Genomic DNA, 18,783 nt, shown 5'->3' with positions numbered 1-18,783 from the left:
TCACAGCCAGGGACCCAGCCATGGATACAACCAGGGATCCATCCAGGGATCCATCCAGGGACCCAGACAGGGATCCAGACAGAGACCGAGCCAGGGGATCCACCCAGGGATCCAGCCAGGGATCCAACCAGGGATCCAACCAGGGGATACAGCCAGGGACCCAGCTAGGGGATCCAGACAGGGACCCAGAGAGGGATCCAGACAGGGACCCAGCCAGGGATCCAGACAGGGATCCAACCAGGGACCCAGACAGGGATCCAACCAGGGATCCAGACAGGGATCCAACCAGGGACCCAGACAGGGATCCAGCCAGGGACCCAGCCGGGGACCTAGACAGGGATCCAGACAGGGAGGAGGAGGAGGAGAGGAGGGAAGTCGGTGCAGTCTGCTCCTCCCTGTCCATCCTTGCTCACTCTGCACTGGGGGATGAAGCTCTTGGGAGGTACAAACCAGGCTGGAGCATCCACTCATCTCCTCCACCCCCAGTGCTCCCCCTTCCCACCTCATTTACCTCTCTCCAGCAACCAGGCTGCCGGCATTGCCCATCAGTGGTGACTCTGAAGCCCTGCAGCTCCTGCTGTTGCTCAGCAAACCCTCCTGAGATCAGAGCAACACTTTGCACAGCTCCAGCTCACAGATTCTGACGTGGGCTTGGTGCTAATTCCCTTCCCCAGCTGCCCACTTGCTCCAGTGCTGTCCCCCAGCTGGGCTGGCAGGAGTCCCAGGTCTGTCCCACCAGAGCTCCATGGCCTTTCCCGTGCATGGGACAGGCTGGGCAAGCCCATAAAGCCCCCACCACAGAAATGGCTTCAAACGGGGTGGTGAAAGCCAAGGGATTAGCTGGGCAGAGCTGCAGCCATCAGGAGATGGAGAAGAGCCAGGATTGCCACCTGCCCGGCCACCACCACGGGTGACAGGGGGGCTGGTTGGGCCATGGCCAAGCTGTCCCAGGGGCTGGGGGGGTCAGCAGAGCCCCTCTGACCCCCACTGTCACCTCCTGGGGAGGAGGGCCAGGACCTCCTTGGGGTGTTCAAGGAGAGCCTGGAGGGGCAGCAGGAGCTGGGGGGTCCCACATTGCACTACAGGGCAGCTTCTTTCCCCTCCTTGGCAGCAGCAAGGACACCCCCAGTCCCCAGCAGACCCATCCCAAAGACACCCCCAGCCCCCTCCAGGGTTTTGGGGATGACAAATCCCTGGTGCCCCAACCCATTCCTTCTTCCCCAGGGCTGTGTGAAGACCCCAGAGCCACAGAACATGAAGCAGAAAGGCTGAATCTCAGCCCTTGCCCAGCAAACTTCCCCCTCCCAGAGCCATTTCTCTTGGAAAAAATTTGGTTTCTGCAAAGCCAACATCAGGAGCCATCCCTCCACCCCCCCTGGCTCTCCTCCCACCCCAAACTGAGCCCTTCTCCCCTCTGCAGCTCCTTTTCATCCCTCCCCTGCCAACAGCCAACACCTGGGCCACTCCCAGGAGATGTTCCAACCCCCCCAGAAGGGAGGGAAAGAGCAGGAGAAGGAGTTTGCAGTCCCCAGGTTAAGGTCAGGAGTTTCCAAACTCTCTGCTTTGCCATCTAGTGGGGTGAAGGTGAAGGGCTGGGGCCGCCTGGTGGGAAATGTTGGCCAAGTCCATCCTGCTGGAGATCAGCCTGGCTTTCAGAGAGCCTTCATCCCATGGGAGCAGTTGGGGTCACCAGGGATAAAGGAAAGTGTGGAAGGTGTCAGAAAGGGAGGAGGAGAGAGCTGGGGATAGGTGGACAAGGGATGGATCCAGATGTTTCCAGGATGAGATGACAACTCTGGTGATAAATCCTGGCGTTTTAGTTCTAGCCTGAAAGGAAAGGCTGGAGGAGCTCCAAAATTCCCATTCACCAAGGGCTTTCAGATCAACACAATCCATGCTTGAGTTGGGTTCTGAATGGAAAAGAAAGGCAAGGGGAGGGAAGTGGTGCAGGCAGAGATGCTCCACGTCAGCTCTGCCCATGCTGTGCCCTGGACTCAGCAGGGTTGGGATAATGGTTGGGCTCAGTGATCCTAAAAGTCTTTTCCAGCCAGATCAGTTCTGTGATTCTGTGCCAGCCAGGCAGGAGGGTCCCGTGGGGATTGCACCCTGCTCAGAGGGGAGAACCTGGACCTTGCAAGGTTTCCTCTTACTGTGCAACCCTGGACCTGGGGGATGGGGGCTGAGCTCAGTGGCTTCACTTGAGGATTTTGGATTCTCCAGGGATGTGTCATCCCTCTCATGCTATGTGTGTTTGTTACATGTCTATAAAAATATAGGGGATGAATACATTATGTTTTAAATATCTCACCACTGGGCAGTAATTTTTGGGTGGTAAAAGCTGGGGATGATATTTTAAGTGCCTGCAAGTCACTCTTTCCTGCTGGACCCAGGGCTCTTGGTGCAGGTTCTGGTGCTGGGTAAGGGCTTTCTGGTGCTCTCACTGTTGAGGACAAGACACTGAAGGCATTTTTAAAGTCTTCATTTTATTAGAGCTGCCCATCCCCAGCTCTGTTTGCCCCAGCACCGAGCTCACCCCTGCACAGAGGCTCAGCTGGGGTTAAATCCATCTCCCCAGACCCCACGTTCTCCATGGGGCAGGGGGATCCAAGGGGTTTGGGGTGGGGGGAACGGTGGGGTCTGGGAATTTGGGGCCGTGGGGCTCAGAAGAAGTGTCCCGTGGGCAGGCGGGGGAGGCAGAAATAGGCACTGGGGAAGAGGCTGAGGTTGATGGGGTTCCCATCCAGGCGGATGTCCTCCAGCTCCCTGCGGATCTGCCCGGGGGCTTGGCTGCTGCAGAATGTGTCCTCAGGCATGGTCTGGATGTTGTTGTTCTGCTGGGAAAGGGGAAAATCTGATGGGAAGGGATGGGAGGGAAAGAGGGAAGGAGGGAGGGAGGGAGGGAGGAAAGGAAGGGAGGGAGGGAGGGAGGGAGGGAGGGAAGGGAGGGAGGGAAGGGAGGAGGGAAGGGAGGGAGGGAGGGAAGGGAGGGAGGGAGGAGGGAGGGAGGAGGGAGGGGGTGGGAGGGAGGAGGGAGTGGAGGAGGAGGGAAGGGAGGAAGGGAGGGAAGGAGGAAGGAGAGGAGGGGAAGGGAGGGAGGAGGGAGGGATGGGAGGGAGGGAAGGGAGGGAGGAGGGAAGGGAGGAGGTAGGAGGAGGAGGGAAGGAGGGAAGGAGGAAGGAGGGAAGGAGGGTAGGAGGGAGGAGGGAGGTGGAAGGAGGGAGGAAGGGAGGGAGGTGGGAAGGAGAAGGGAAGGAGAGGGAGGAAGGGAAGGAAGGGAAGGAAGGGAGGGAAGGGAAGGGAGGAAGGAGGGAGGGAGGGAGGGAGGGTGGAGGAGGGAGGGAGGGAGGAGAGGGGGAGGGGGAGGGGGAAAAGGAAAAAGGATAAAGGAAAGGAAAAGGAAAAGGAAAGGAAAAGGAAAAGGAAAAGGAAAAGGAATAAGGAAAAGGAAAAGGAAAAGGAAAAGGAAAAGGAAAAGGAAAAGAGGAAAAAAGGAAAGGAAAAGGAAAGAAGGAAAAGGAAAAGGAAAAGGAAAAGGAAAAGGAAAAGGAAAAAGGAAAAGGAAAAGGAAAAGGAAAAGGAAAAGAAAAGGAAAAGGAAAAGGAAAAGGAAAAGGAAAAGGAAAAGGAAAAGGAAAGGAAAAGGAAAAGGAAAGAAGTTGGGCTCAGGCACTGCCCAGCTGGCTCTGGGTTTCTCTCACCTGGAGGTGCAGGGAGCGCAGGCTCTGGGGCAGGGGTGTTGGGATGTGATCCAGCTGGTTATCAGACAGATGGAGAAACTGCAGCTGCTTCAGGTTCTGTCAGAAAAGGGGAGAGATGAAAACCCTTCTCCCTGTCCCACTCCGGCCCTCTGCACCATCCCCATCACCCCTGGCCATGTTTGAACTGAAACCGTCCTGGATTCATCCATTGGGCCGGCGGCCCCGGCACCCACCCGGAAAGCTTGGGGCTGGAGCCCGGAGCTGGGGATCCTGTTGAGTCGGGCATCCAGGTGGGTGATGGTGTGGGGCAGGTCGGGCAGAGCTCTCAGCTGGTTCTGGGGCAGGATCAGCTCCTGCAGGCTGGGGAGCAGGCGGAAAGCATCCGAGTCCACCCGGGAGATGGAATTGCTGCTCAGGTCGATTCTCTTCAGCTTCTCTGATGGGAAAGGAAGCACGAGATGAACGTGGGCAGAACCATTGATTCCGTGCCCCACTGAAGGGCCAAGGCCCTTTTTTTTTGCCCCGACTTACTCAGCCCCGTGAAGTCCCCAGCCCGGATGGCACCGATGTGGTTGAAGCGGGCGTAGAGGTGGGTGGTGTCGGGTGGCAGGGGAGGGACCTGCTCCAGGTTGGCATCGTCACAGTAGACAGAAGTGCCGATGCAGAGGCAGAGCAGGCAGCTGGGATGGGCTGGGGGGCAGAGGCAGTCCATGGCATGGCATGGTTCCCCTGCCCCCCCCTCCCTAGGATGCAGGGAGATGCGAGGAGCTGCCCCCCAAAGTGGGAAACACCAGGTCTGTAGCCCCCAGAGGTCCCACAGCCCCAGAACCTTCACCAGGGAAACAGCCCAGGGCACCTCATCAAAGGGAAGGGCCAGAAACTCCCAGCCAAAATTGCTGCTAATGTGCTCAGGATCAAATCCCTCCCGTGGGAGAGGGGGGGGTGTGGGGGTGCCAAGCCCAGCAGTGGCACTCGTTGCCCCCCGACCCCCTTAGGTCTTTTCTGCAGAAGGAAATGGAACAAAAGAAAACAGTTTGGGGTTGTGCAAAACATCTCTCTCAGCTGCATGAGGGTCCTGGTGAGGTGGGCAGGGGTGGCAGGAGGGGTGAAGTGTTGTCCCCCCCAAACATGTTCTCCCTCTCCTCTCCCCAGCACCCCAGAGCCTCAGCATCCATTCGTGGGGGAGTTCAAAGCAGCAAGGCAACAATTTCCCTTTGCCTCCTACTTAATTTGTCCCAGTCCAGAGTGACAGAAAATGAATAAAGATATTTATTCCTCGCTACAGGATTTTAATTGTCACTAATCTAATTGCTACTCTGTCCGACTGTCGCAATGCCTCTGCTCATTAAAATGTTGCTGCTTTGCTGGAGCTCTTGTTTCCCAGAAATATCTCACTGCAACCCTCCTGCCTGCTGGCTGATCAGCCTCACCCCCCAGCACCCATGGGACAGAGCAAATAACTGCTCCTGACAAAAGGATTTGCTCCCCAGCACCTTCCCTGCCAGCCCTTGGTGCTGCACCCAGGGGCCCATACTCACCCTGTGTGGGGATGGGTGCCGGGTGGATGGGGCTGGAGGTGGTCCCAGGCTGCAGCTTTGGGGTTTCAGCCCTGTCACCCACATCTGGGAGATCCATGAGGTCCTTGGGGTGAGGAGCCAGGGTGCCGACCTCGATCTGCAAACACAGCCTGGGTGTAAGGGCTGGAGGGGGGGGTGAGGGTGTCCTCCCCTCTGGCACAGGAGACCCTGGTCGAGAGGCCAGGGTCACTGGGTAGGTCTCATGGAAAAGCCAGGACCTCCTCAGAGAGGTCTCTGAACTCAGGATGTCAGGAACCTCCCTTTCTGTCTGCCCTGAGGGATGCAGGAGACCTCATGGCTTCCCACAGTGATGCTCTGGGCAGGCACTGACAGGGGATGAGGGAGCCAGAGGTCAGGTAAAGCTTCTCTTGTCACCAGCAAGAGCAGATGAAAAAGCTCAGAGCTCAGAGCCTTGTGCAAGAGGCTGATTTTCCAGCTGTGTCCCACCCATCCCTTGGATGGAGCCCTTTCCTTGGGACGCACCCCAGGAAGAGCTGTCTGTCCCCTGGTCCCCCTCACCTTGGGAGCAAGGTCACCGTAGTTGTAGAGCTCCTCATAGCTGCTCAGGTCCAGGACCTCCCCATAGTTGTCCAACATCAGGTGGTAGTTGTCCAGGTCCAGGTTTCCATAGAGTGCCAAGTCAGCTTTTGGCTTCTCTGCCTTCCCTGTGTCCTTCACAGCTGGGACAGCCCGAGTTGTCCCCAGACACAGGGTGATGATGCCCAGCCAGGCCAGGGGCCACATCCTGCACCCAGCCAGGGTCACTGCTCTGAGGACAGCACTGGGGACCAGGCTCCTGGTGGGCACAGAGCTCCAGTGCTAGGCAGGACGGGGCTGGGGGCCCTGCAGTGGTTTCAGGGCAGTGAAAGCAAAGAGGGAGGGGCCCTGGCCAGCCCCAGGCTGCAGCCGTGGTGGGGAGGGGGGGACAAGTGGCCTCTGCTGTCCCTTTTCTTTTCAGCCCATTTCACGCTCGGCTGGGTGGTTGTGCCAGAGAGGCCCCTGCCTGGGCTGGGCTGCTCCTGCTTCCCAGCTTTCCCACCCCCAGGAGGTGGTGAGGGGGTCAGAAGGTGATGAAGGGGTTGGGTCCTGCTCTGCTCCCCCGAGGCAGTGGGTGCAGAAGACCCAACCCAGCAGCAGCCAAGCAGAAGCCACCCCAGGAGTCCTTTGCTGCACTCTGCTGCTCTCCCTGTGGCCTCTCCATATTCCCAAACCCAGCTCCAAACTCTGGGATGCTGCTCCTCAACCTCCAGCATCCTGGCCAAGGATCCCAGCACTGGGGGCACCAGTGGCCACAGGGTCCCTGTGACTCCACCCTGCCCACCAGGGTGCCCGCAGGGCTTGACCCAAACCTGCTGGGCTCCCTTCCCGAAGGGATCTCACTCCCACCCATCCCACCCCAGCACCCACTGTGCCTCCTGCACTGCAGCATCACTCACCCGTGGCAGCACAGGCTGGGGGGGCTGCACCCCACACCCTCCCACCCATCTCTCCCAAACCAAACGACCCAGCCCGGAATTTTTTCTCTTCAGTTTCTCTTCAGCTCCTCAATTTCTGCAGCTTTCCCACAGATCCAACCTCTATGAGCGCAATGAGCCCCACACAAACACATCCCTGACCCCCTATCCCCCAGCCCCACAGCTCACCCCAGCCCAGCAGGGCTGTGCTTGGCACTGGAGGAGCAGAAGGAAGGGGTGGATGTGCCCCCCGGGCATGGGAGAGCCCTCTCTGATGCTCTGGCTGGAGAAAGGCTGAGGGGGGTTTCATGCACGGAGGGGGCTGGAAGGGGCTGTACAGAGGGGCTGCTGCTGAGGGAGGGGGGTAGGATGTACCCAATCCAGCCGGCAGCCCCCCACAGGGACATTCTATTGTCCCCAGAGGTGAGCCAGCCCCATGGTGGCTGTGCTCCCACAGGCTTGGTATGGAGCTGTGGGATGGGGGCCATGCTGTACTCCCTGCCCTGGTGGCCCCATGGATCCTAGGGAGGGGAGACACCCCCCCAAGTCCCCCTGTGTGCACCCACATACCCCAGGGTGGGGGGGGCTGCTTGCTGCCTGCCCTGAAAGGCTCGACTCAAGGGGTGATACCCCTGCTTCAGGCTCTGGGAGGGGGTGCCAGGGACACCCCAGGGTGGGCACAGCAGTCCCACGGGCTCCTGGCAGCACTGGGCAGCCTTATGCACACACACACACACACACACAGACATACACACAGACACACACAGACACACACAGACACACACAGACACACACAGACACACACAGACACACACACACACAGACACACACACACACAGACACACACAGACACACACAGACACACACACACACACACACACACACACACACAGACACACACACACACAGACACACACACACACACACACACACACACACACACACACACACACACACACACACACACATACCCACACCCACGGCTGTAAAAATGTTCTTCTCCCTGGCAGGCAGCTCGCAGCCCCCACACCCACCCACCCACCCTCCCCCAGACGTGGCACCCATCTGCTGGTCCTTGTGCTGGGCGGGTGGGGACACCCTGGCAGCCCCCTCACCCCCAGGGCAGCCCCAGCAGAGCCGAGGAGCGCTGCTAATTAATCTTCGTTAAGCCCCTCATTAGGCAGCTCAGCAGGCACCGTGGTGGAGGGGATGTGGCAGCCAGGGGTGGGGTAGGGGGGCATTACAGCTGCCCCCGGGCTTCTGCTCCTTGGAGGGGCTGGGGCTGAATCCCCCTCCCCTTCCTTCCCCAGCCCAGGGACTCAGCCTTCGGGTGGCACATTCTGCCCCAGGCTGGGGGGGTTGGCAGCCCCTGCCTGGCAGCTCAGCAGAGTGGGAACTGCTGCAAAGCAACTGCCTGGGCTGGGGCTGATGGGGGTCCCCGGGGCTGGGGGATCCCCGGTTTGCTGCCCTAGAGAAGCAGTCTGTGTCCATCCTTGCACCCACTTCTTGTCTTGTCCCCCAAGTGGCACCTGGGCACCCACACACCTGCACCCATGGTATCACACCAAGGGTGGGTGCAGAGCCCCCTGTGCAGCAAAAAGAGGTCCCACAATTGGGCCGAGGGGACGTCCCCCGCTGCAAAGAGGGGGTTTGGGTTTGAGCAGTAACTCATCCTGCTCCAAGCTGCCCCTCCCTGTATCCAATGGGCCCACATCCCCCTCCCCAGCTCCGGGAAGATCAGCACCCATCATGCTGAGGATGCCCACCCCAGCATCCCCACTTGGCTCCCACTAACGAGGGGTTTCCAGCTTCAGAATGAGGTGGGGGGTGGGATGGGGCTTCCCACTCTCCCAGCCCGGCTCCCCCTCCCCAGGTAGCTCAGGGGCTGTACGCAGGGAGAAGAAACGAGCCCACCCCCCACTCCCCTCCCCCGGGCTGATTTTCCCAGGGGCTCGTGATTCACACTCCGACCACAAAATACGGTGACTTTTTTTTTTTTTCTTCCCCAAAACACACACCCAGAGCCACAGCACCACACACACACACACGCACACACACGCACACACACGCACACACACGCACACACACACACACACACACACACACAGCTCCTGCCGCCGTGCAGGCTCCCGTGCTCAGCCCCACGCTGCCCCCCGTGCGTTCACACCCGCACCCACTGCCACCCACTCCCCCTTCCCAGTCCCCCTCTGCGCTCATGATTCACTTTGGGGGAGGGAAGGGGGAAGGAAGAGCAGCAGGGAGAGGAGGTTTTGGAAGCTGCAGCGATGGGCAGAAAGATGAAGTCGCTGCCTACACCCCTTCTGCTCGCGTGGAAACACACGCACCCCCCGCAACCGCAGCCCTGGGGATGGATGCGGGCTCCCTGCCGCGGGTGAGGGAGATGTTTTCCCCCTCTCCAGCTGCCCCCTAAAGGCCCCGTGCTGTGCTGCTCCCTGGAAAAAAACAAAAAACCAAACCATCTCACCCTGGGGCTGTTGGGGTCTTCCCTGGGAGCAGGAAGGTGACACGGTGACAGCTCAGCCCGGGTTCACGCACCCTACCCCGACACGCAGCTTCTCCCAGCTGGAGGATAACACCCATCAGCTGCCCGGGCTCTCATTAATTAGCAGAGGTGCTCATTAAGCCAGCCCCTGCTCCATCAGCATCCCCCCCACCAGCACCTGATGCTCTGCTGGGTCCAACCGTGGCTTCAGCCACCACCCCCAGCCCACCCACCTCACCCTGCCAGGACCCCCGGGGTCTCCCAAGCTCTGACTGTTGGACAGATCGAGCCTAAAGGAAGAAAATCTGGTCCTGAGTGAAGCAGCAGCTCCCACGGGGGGAGGAAGATGAGGCTGGATCAGAGAGGAAGGTCCAAGCACGGCGCTGGGTCCCTTGTGAATCATTTTATTTTCACTGCTGCAGAGAGTAGGAGTGAAAATACCATTAAGTTGAAATCAGTCAAGAACTACATATGTCTCTAGATATATCTGTACAGTCTACCAGTATATATACATATTATATATAAATATATACATAGGGTCTCCGGGTTTAAGGCTGAAACCTGTCGAACCCAATAAAGCCCACTGGAGGAAGATTTGGAGAAGAGATTTTGATCATGAAGCCTGAATTAGCCCGGGGGGTGTTAATGAACCTTCTGGTTAATGAACCTTCTGAATGGGAGGAGGGAGAACACCCAGCTCACAGGGTCACCGGGAGCATCCCTGTCCCATTCCCAAGGAGGGGGACACGGTGCCCGTCCACGTCCCTCCTGGAGAAGGGTCAGTTGTGGTGGCTGAACACACAGGAGGTGACACCTGGGTTCTTTGGTTTAGTGCTTTAATGCTTCTTTCAATTGGATTTCACCCCAGCCCTCCTCTGATGCTTTGCCTTAAATCTAAATCCTGATAACCAGGAAGAAAGAAAAAAAAGAGAATCCCTGCAAGCCCTAAACCCGGACACCCTATATATGCAGGTACAGCTAGCAAAGAGGGAAGCAATACATGGGAAAAGAGGGAAAAGGGGATTTAAAAAAAAAAAAAAAAAAAAGCTTTTCCAAAAAGAGTAATTCTTCCCTTTTCTTCTTTCCTTAAAAAACAAAAACACAACAAAACAAAAAAAAAAAAAAAAAAAAAAAAAAAAAAAAAAAAAAAAAAAAAAAAAAAAAAAAAAAAAACAGAGGCAAAACCAGTCACATGTTTTCGGTTCAAGAAAGCAACAGGGAATAAAACTTCCAGGAGGTGGGAGTCAAGGCAGAAGGACAGAGCCCCTCGGTGTGAGTGAAGCCCCGGGGGGGCTGAGGCTGCAGAACTCGTCCCTCCCCCGGGAGGCTCTGGCCCGAGGTGTCGTTCCGGTCCTGCCGGTCCAGACCTGGCCCCCTTCCACCAGCACCCATCCTGCTGCCCAGCACCACCCTGAGCCCCAGAGCTGCAGGATGGCCACCAGCACCCTCGGCACACGAGCCCGTCCCTGTTCCACCTCTGTCACGGGGGATTTTCCCCCCAGGGGACATCGTGAGTTGTCCCCGAGCAATGATCCGACCCAAGTCCTTCAGCGAGGTGGCCGCTGGGCTCCATCCTCAGCTCCACCTGGAGATGATTTTGGGCAAACCCAAGCTCTTGAGCCTCTGCTGGGTGGAAGGGGGGGGGACAGAGCCAGCTCCGGGGCTGGCCTGGGGGAGGGCAGAGCAGGCAGGGCCACAGGCAGGGAACTGGGGTGAGCGTGGCAGCCACCGTGGGCCGGTGCTGTCACCCGGGCTGGCTGCTGCCACACGGTGCTGTCCTGCAGGTGGTGGCCCCTAATGCCACCCGTGTCCGTGGGTGCTGCAGGGGAGGCAAGGAGGGAAAGGCGAGAGGGGGATGGAGCTGGGGGTGAGCAGGGAGAGAGGGGGGCAAAGAGGGTCCCCACGTGTCAGGCACTAACGGGGGTCGAGTCTCTGTGCAAAGCCAAGTCCTGGGAGATGCAAGGGCCAGGCAGGGCTAGAAAACCACGGACTGCAGGAGCCGGAAACACATCATGAGGTCCAGGGGGATGGGGGGCTTCAGGAGGTTCCCGTCCAGCCGCAGGTAGCGCAGCCGGGGCACGGTGTCCAGGTCAGAGGGGGAGAAGTCCTGGATGGACATCAGCGAGGTGGGACAGATCTGTGTCCCGTTGATTTCTGCAGGGAGGAGAAATGGAATGCAGGTCAGAGGAAAAGGAAAGCAGAGAGGGATGCTTGAGCCCCCCTTGCCCCCCTCTCCATGGGGATGAACCCCCAAATGGGGTTGCTTTGTTAGCAAGGGGGAGAACCCTCAGCTTCCCCTAGAAGACAGCAGAGGAAAATCCTGCTTTTGTTCAGAAATTAAGTAGGTCACGTTCAGCCAAAGCTCGGTGTGGGATGCAGTGTCACTGGAGAGAGAAAAGGGGATCCTTTCAAAGATGAAACCTGCCTCGCCAGCCCTCAGCCTTCAAAGGAACATCAAGGAGCTGCACTCCAGCTCTGCAGTGCTGAAGATAACGTCAGGAGCTGGCTCATTGCTTCCTCCTGAATTTCCGTGTGGAAATTCCCCCCATCCCAGGGCCTGCGGCACAGAAAATAAACCCAGGGATGTCCTTACCCAGGCTCCAGCAATTGAAAACCTTATAAAAGTTGGGAAAACAGACAAAAGGAAAAGCTGGGACATGATGTGCACGGCCAGGTGGCATCTGTCCATGGAGAGACAGAACAGGACCTGGGTACCAGTGGGGTGAAGCCACCACCTTCAACCCAAGGTCCCCCTCAGCTCCAGCTTGGTGATGTTTAAATAAAATTCAGATGAAGGAGGCATCAGCTCCCTGGGAATTGGCCCCCTGAGAGAAGGGATGTGGCTTCATGAGGGCTTTGTCCCTCTCCCTGGTGTCACATCCCAAGTGATGGGATCCATGCTGGAAGTGCTGGTCTGCAGGGAGCAGCTTTCCTGGCTCTCCTTGAAGGCCAAGCTCTAAGAGCAGAACCACAGGAGTGACCAGCTCTCTGTCTTCACCAGGAAGGTGCTGGCTGGGTGTCCCCATGGCAGAGATCAGGACCTCTCCTGGGACACTGCAGCACTTGGCCTGGCAGGGTGGGAACCTTCCCTGCTGGCTTTGCCAAGGCAACCTCCATCCCAGCCCTGTTCTCCCTGTTCCTTCCTCAGCTCCAGAGCTGAGCTGGGTTATTTCTAAGCAGCCTGATGGTGGATTTGGCATCTGTTCTTACAGTGTGTGTGCAGGCTCTCCTTTTTAAATAGCCCTGTTTCTGAGCCCTGCTGGGGAAGGAGTTACTCAGGAGGCAGGTGGCCCCAAAGAAGAGCTGCCTGTGACAATGACCAAGAAAAGTCCTGCAGCATCAAGGGGAATTTATTTCTGCTCCTCAGCTACCACCCTTGTCCTTGGGCCATCTTTCCCCACATGTAAATCCATCCCCCTTAGGGTCTCATTCACCTACAAAGAGCCACCCAGCTCCTCTCACCACCACGTCCCCATTTGAAGGGTTCACACCCCACTGGGTAAAAAATGCAGTTTTTCAATGAAATGCCATCCCCAAGCCCATCGGTTTCCCCCCCCCCCAGCCCCTGCAACTCACTTTCAATGGAGTTGTTATTTAGGTAGAGATGTTCCAGCTTGGGGCTGATGAAGGGGACATTGGTGAGCTTGTTGTGGGCCAGGTGCAACACCAGCAGGTTGGTGAGGTTGAAGGAGTTTTTGGGGAGCCCTTTGTCAGAGATCTGGTTGTAGTTGAGCCGGATAAATGCCAGGTTGGGGAACTCCTTGAAGTAGTCACTGGGGATGTCCTCAATGTTGTTCCTGTCCAGGAAGAGCTGGTGGATGGCACTGGGCACCCCTGGTGGCATTTTCCTCAGGATGTTGTGGGCGAGGTTGAGTTGCATGAGGTTCTTGAGTCCCTTGAACGTGTTTTTGTTGAAGACCCCGTCGCTCAGCTTGTTGTGATGCAGATCCAGGAGCACCAGGTTCTCCAGCTTGTTGAAGACCCCGGCAGGGATTTTGGAGATCTGGTTCCTGCTCAGACGCAGCTGCTCCAGGTTGGGTGGCAGAAAGGCGGGGACCTCCTTCAGCTGGTTCTTCTCCATGTAGAGGAAGATGAGGTTTTCCAGCTTCTCCAGGACCCTCCTGTCCACTTTCCGGATGCGGTTGTTGTCGAGGTTGACCCATTTCAGCCCCGTGGCGTTCCTGAAGGACTCCTCTGGGAGGTCATCGATGAAGTTGTTCTGGAGGTAGAGGTAGTGGATGCGGGGTGGGATGATGGGGACCTTCCTCAGGTTGCGGCTGTCACAGTAGAGAGCAGAGGGGAAGTCTGGAGGGCAGTAGCATTCCCGGGGGCAGTCAGGGAAGATGGAAGGGGGACCTGGCGGCAGGGGTGGGGGCAGCTCTGTGGGCTCCACGGGCTCCACGAACTCAGGAGGTGGGCGGGTGGGTTTCCGGGGAGGTTTCCTCCTCTGCCCGCTCACCTCTGAGACCAGCACGAGAACGAGTGGGAGAAGCAATCTGAAGGCCACCTTCATGGTCCAGATGTTTCCCTAAGGGAGAAAACAGAGAGAGGTGGGTGAGGAAGCACCTGCTTTAGGTCCCACATCATCTCCCATCTCCCCCCTGTCTCTGACAGACAGGAATTTACCCCCCAGCCCTGCCAGTAACCTTCCCCTTGGAAGTTATCTTTAAATCCAACCCCTCTCTAGAGCACAAGACTTTGAGATCCCCTCTCTCTGCCTCAGTTTCATGCCAGCCCCCCCAGCTTATTATTTTTCACTTCTTCTTGGCTTTTTTTTCACACATCACCCCCAGCACTGCCCCCAGAACCTGCACCCTCCTCCCCAAGGAGTCCCTTCATCCCTGCACCCTCTTACCAAAGGATGGATTAAGCTTAATTTTGCACTCGAGCCAAAAAATTAATGATTCCGTAGCAAACTGGCTGGGAAACAGCATCAAGAGGCCAGCAGCAGTTAGTGGGGCAGCAAAGATGGATGGTCCTGTCCTCCAGGGACCAAGATTTAAGGCAGGACAGCCCATTTTCAAGACTGCACAATAAAAAAGGCATTTGCAAGATTAAGCACGGGCAGCACTGAAGGTGTTTGGCTGTCTGGCTCCCTGAGCTGCCCAAATAATGAACTCCTCACCTTCCATCCCACTGCAAGGTGCTGGGCTGGTTATCTGGGCAATGTCCCAGTAGAAATGGGAGATCAGGCAAAGTGTCTGCTTGCCCCTAACCATCCTGGACACCAGCCCAACACCTTACACGTGCCACCTTCTCATTTTTCTCTGGGTTTTTTTTCAAGCCCAAGGAGGCTGCCTGTCCCATCCCTACCCTGCCTGCTGCTGCCTGGCTGGATGGCACTGGCAGCTCTCCAGCCCATGCCTTGGAGGATGCAGGGATCCAGCTTGTTGCAGATGAGCTCTCCAGAAAGCCCCGTGCAGAAGGAGCTTTGGATGCTCCGATGCTTCCTGGGGCCAGCTGGAGCAGCCCAAGCTGTGGGCTTCCTGGGCATGTCCCTTGGGGTGTCTGCCAGGCTTTTCCAGGCAGTGTTTGTCACCCCAGCAGGAGGAGAAGGGAGCTGGTTGCATGGAGAGGCAGATGGAGGAGCTTGGCTGAGGCAGGGTGGGAAAGGGAATCAAGTGAGGTGAGATGGGGAGGAAGATGAGGAGCTTCAGAGGAAGATGAGGAGCTTCAGAGGAAGATGGATCTCCTGGGGAAAGGAAGCATCTGCTGTGGGAGTCAGAGTTGCTGGGGTGAGAGGATGGGGCAGAGATGGTGCTGGAGAGAAATGACAGTGTCCTGGCCCTGTGCTCTCCTCTCTGCGACACGGTGGAGTGAAGCTGGCAGGCACACGGGACTGTCCTCACCCCCGGGGGGTTCCAGGCCCCCCTCCTCTCAGCCCTCACTCATTTCTCTTCAGGCAGTGGCAGGAAAATGTCCCCAGCCCCCCAGCAAGCAGCACAGCCCCCCACCACTCCAACCCCCTTGGCTTACAGCTTCCCAGGGGGTCTCCATCCCACCCAAAGAGTCCCCCTCCCACCCAGGGGGACCCCATCCCACCCAGGGATGTCCTCAGAGCCGCTGCTCCCAGCCTGGCTCCTTTTGAAGCTGTTCCCTCTGCATTCCTGGGGCTCCAAGTAATTGACTTTCTCTAAGAAAAGATCCTGTTCTCGCCCCCCCCTCCAGGCCCAGGCTGTTACTTTCCTTTTTGTCTCCCTGGCTCCCATCTGGCTCTGGTTAACCCTACCAGGCTCTGCTTTCAATCAGAGCTCTGGCATCTCGCTGGGGGAAGGGAGGAACAGGGAAAGAGCCACGGGGGCCCCCGAATCCTGCCAGATCCTCAGCTCGGCTGCTGGAAGTTCCCTTCGGGGATGTCCGTCCGTGCTCCTGTGATGGGAGAGCTCAGCCCCGAGCCCCGGGGACACAGAACGCACAAATTCGTGTCCGGGAGCTGCTCTCCGGGCCCTGCAGCACCCACCCCGCTCCTTTCCCAGCCCTCCCTGCATGGGGCTCTCCCCTCCGCCTTCTCCCTGCCCTTTCCGTGGGATTTTGCCGCCTGTTCCAAAACCCCAGACCGGGATTTTCACGCCCGGGGGGAGCGGCGGGGGCCGAGCTCCGGGCTGAGCCCATTGCAAAGGGGAGGAGGCATCTGGGACACGGCATTCCAGCCGGGACACGGCATTCCAGCCGGGACACGCTGCCATCTGGGTGTTCCGCTCCCTCCCCATGCTCAGCTCGGGCCACCCAGCAGCCACCCCAGGCGATGTCACAGGGAGAGGACAGGGCGGAGCTGTCACCCCTTTGATGTCGGGAGCTCTCAGCCCTTCCAGGAACGAGCTGGCCCCTCGCAGGCTGCTCCAGCCCCTCAGGGCGTCAGACGGGAACCTGCAGATGTTGAGAGCCTTTGGCAAGCACCAGAAATCGTCAGCGAGGCAGAAAGCCAGGGTGGAGAGCGGCAGCATCGTGTGGCATTTGTGGGCACAGACGGAAAGTGTCAGGAGGGAGATGCAGCCCCGTTTATCTGCTCTGTCACCTGCAGCCCTCTCCCACATCCCCTTGGGGACTGCCACAATCCCTCTGCTCGTCCCGGCAGGACTGGCAGCAGTGCCACCACCAGCTTTCCCTGCTGCTGCCTTCCCTGCCAAGCTCTGCCCACTGCTCCTCAGCCCACTCCAGGAAAATGGGACCCACTTCCAAGAAATCTGCAGGAAATCAGCTCACAGCCAGCGGTCCCCACAACCACCCTGTGTTGTGTAGAGGGGATGCAACAAGCCCGAGGCCACCAACAAGCTTTAAAATTGCCTCCAACAGGCTGGAAGGTTCAAAGCCAGCGCTCCCTGGACCCGACACAGTCAGCACTCTGTTCTCCATCCAGTTTCATGCAGTTGGATTTTATTGGCGTGAATGCAAGAAGCCAGATTTCCAAACCCCACACCCTGACCCTACAGGAGCCCCAGCTGCTAAAATCCCAGCCAGAGCCCTGCAAAAAGTCTCCCCTTGACCTCTCCCACCACTCCCTGCCGGACAGGACAGCTCAGATCCCAGGCACCCACAAGAAATCCATGCAACTGGAATAAAGTTCAAGCATGAAGCAATGAACTCAGTCAGGAAACCAACCTCCTGACATGGTGCAAAGGCTCCATTCAGGGACAAAACCAGGTCTGACACCTCCCAGACTGCCCAACTTGGGCTGGGTGCAAGACCAAGGTGCCAGCCCGGGGTTTTTCCCAGAAAGAAGCAGCTGCTCCCTCAGCCATCCCATTAAAACTGACAAAAATTCAGCACAACAGCTGGAAATTCCACCCCCAGATGCCACTGGTGTTTGCTTTCCAAATAATTTATCCTCCCTGCCTCTCACTAACCCCTAACCCTGTGACTGCTGCCAAGGGCAGGCAAAAATCAACCTCTGGGGCAAGAACAAGCTATGCAAAGGTCACGGGGGGATCAGTCACAGACAGAAGTCCTGACAGTCTCCCGTGGGTGCCTCCTGCTCTCACAGCAGCTGAACAGGCAGAGAGCAGCAGCTGGGTCTGGGTCACTACAGGACTTGGGAGCCCTGCTCCTATGGAAGGGCTGGGAAGGAAAAAGGGAGCTTTTAACTTTGGGAGGAAAGGGGAAAGCGTAAATAGCTGGATCAGGGATTCTTTCCAGCCTGCTGCCCATAACCCTGCTTGTTCCCTTCACAGCTTTCCCACCGAGACCCCCAATTCCCAACATCCCTGCAGTTCCCAGGCTGGAAAAATGCCCCTGCCCAGCCTGGGAACCTGGATTTCGGAGCAGAACAAGGAGAACGAGCTAAAAATAACCGACAGGAGCCAGCAAAGCTCCCTGGTCGGCTTCCCTCACGTCCAACCACCGCAAGAGCCCGTTCCTGTCTCTCCAAGAATCTGGGTCTGCTCAGCTGTAACCAACACAGGGAGCTCCTTATCCAGCGGCGCTGGAGAGCCGGGAACGGTGGAAAAGAGCTGAACACAGCGCAAGGTTGGCCTTGGAAGGAAGGGCAGACACTGTCGCCCAGGCGTCCCCAGGGTCCCCTGGGGAGCAGAGCCCTGATGCAACAACTCCCTCTTCTCGCCCTTTCCCAGCCTTTTTCCCAGGGAAAAGTGGAGCTGCCAGCAGCGTCCTGGGCTGGAACCAGCACACAGCCGAGGCAGCAAAAGGGGCTTGGACCCCACTCCACTTCTCCCTTCCACGACGGAGCTGTGTCCACGCAGGGAAGGGGTGTCCCGGGATAGAGCTGGGGATGGGGGGTGTCCCAGGAAATCCCGCTGGAAATGAGCTCGGACACATTCCCGGGCTCTCCAACACCACTTTTGGGCTCAGCCCTGGGACTGCAGGACACGGGGATGGCAACACAGGGCTGCTCCATCCCCCTGCACGCCAGGACCAGCTCTTCTCTGTACCGCAGTCACCAACTCATTGCAAGAGGCTCGTCGGGTTCGCTGCTCCCCCCAGCACCCTCCTCCCTAGCAGGGGTCCCCGGGAAAGCAGCCCCGGCAGAAAACACCTTCCCGCTGCCTTCTCTGTGTCAGCAAATTCTCCCTCCACCTCCTCCTCTTCTTCCCTCCCTGCATGTCCCGACTCTTTGCGGGGCTGCTGCGGGCTCAGCCCGCACACGGATCTCTCTGCCACACACGGTGGAACGGGCTGGACACAGACAAAAGGAAATCGTGGCTGAAAATGATGCCAAAGCCCGAGCAGCCCAGCTCCCGAGCCTGCCCCCCACGCACACCCGGCAGGGGATTCTGTGCCTTCCCCCCCCTCCCCTCTCTGTTTTCCCTCGGGGTGGGAAACTTCTCTGATGCCTTATCAGCTGCTGCTGCCTCAGCCCTCCCCTCCGGCATCTTCCCGAGGGCAGAGGAAACCTCCCACGACTCTGCTTTTATCCCTTCCTAGGTGAAATCACTCATCCCCGACACCTCCCGACACCCAGCACCCTGCGGTCCTGCTCCAGGGTGCTCACCTAGGAAATTTTGCTGCCCGGAAGGAACTCCTGGGATGCCACCAGCCCGGCACCACATAAGGCAGGCCCTCCATCCCAGGCTCCCAGGAAAATTTCCAAGCCCTCAT

The 18,783-nt window shown here is 58.1% G+C and overlaps 2 protein-coding genes across 3 annotated transcripts in view; both read right to left on the bottom strand.

The window, feature by feature from the left end:
- Positions 1-2,519: 2,519 nt before the first annotated feature.
- OPTC (opticin) lies at positions 2,520-6,409 on the bottom strand. Its single transcript, XM_071768469.1, has 6 exons — positions 5,794-6,409; positions 5,236-5,371; positions 4,229-4,387; positions 3,931-4,133; positions 3,698-3,793; positions 2,520-2,831 (listed from the first exon to the last, which is right to left on the bottom strand). The coding sequence occupies exons 1-6, from the start codon at positions 6,016-6,018 to the stop codon at positions 2,661-2,663; spliced, it is 990 nt and encodes a 329-aa protein (XP_071624570.1). The 5' UTR covers positions 6,019-6,409; the 3' UTR covers positions 2,520-2,660.
- Positions 6,410-9,619: 3,210 nt separating this feature from the next.
- PRELP (proline and arginine rich end leucine rich repeat protein) overlaps positions 9,620-18,783 on the bottom strand; it is a 72,551-nt gene continuing 63,387 nt past the window's right edge. For both annotated transcript variants that reach the window (XM_071768667.1, XM_071768666.1), the window contains 2 exons: positions 12,808-13,759; positions 9,620-11,385 (listed from right to left, as the gene is read on the bottom strand). In XM_071768667.1, coding sequence (XP_071624768.1) covers positions 11,207-11,385; positions 12,808-13,744 — 1,116 coding nt within the window. In that variant the 5' untranslated portion in view covers positions 13,745-13,759 and the 3' untranslated portion in view covers positions 9,620-11,206. The remainder of the gene's footprint in view (positions 11,386-12,807; positions 13,760-18,783) is intronic.

This window comes from Heliangelus exortis, chromosome 25, assembly GCF_036169615.1.
Source record: "Heliangelus exortis chromosome 25, bHelExo1.hap1, whole genome shotgun sequence".
Taxonomy (NCBI): Eukaryota; Metazoa; Chordata; class Aves; order Apodiformes; family Trochilidae; genus Heliangelus; species Heliangelus exortis.
Note: the sequence above shows the minus strand (reverse complement) of the source record. Positions and strands in the feature narration are given on the sequence as shown.

What these genes read in the sequence shown, in the direction of transcription:
- OPTC (XM_071768469.1), bottom strand. Translation starts at nt 6,018, where the DNA reads ATGTGGCCCCTGGCCTGGCTGGGCATCATCACCCTGTGTCTGGGGACA. An exon ending in GGCACCCATCCCCACACAGG is followed by an intron (nt 4,388 to 5,235) that starts GTGAGTATGGGC and finishes TCTGCCCCCCAG; the next exon opens with CCCATCCCAGCTGCCTGCTC. An exon ending in TGCGCTCCCTGCACCTCCAG is followed by an intron (nt 2,832 to 3,697) that starts GTGAGAGAAACC and finishes CTTTCCCAGCAG; the next exon opens with AACAACAACATCCAGACCAT.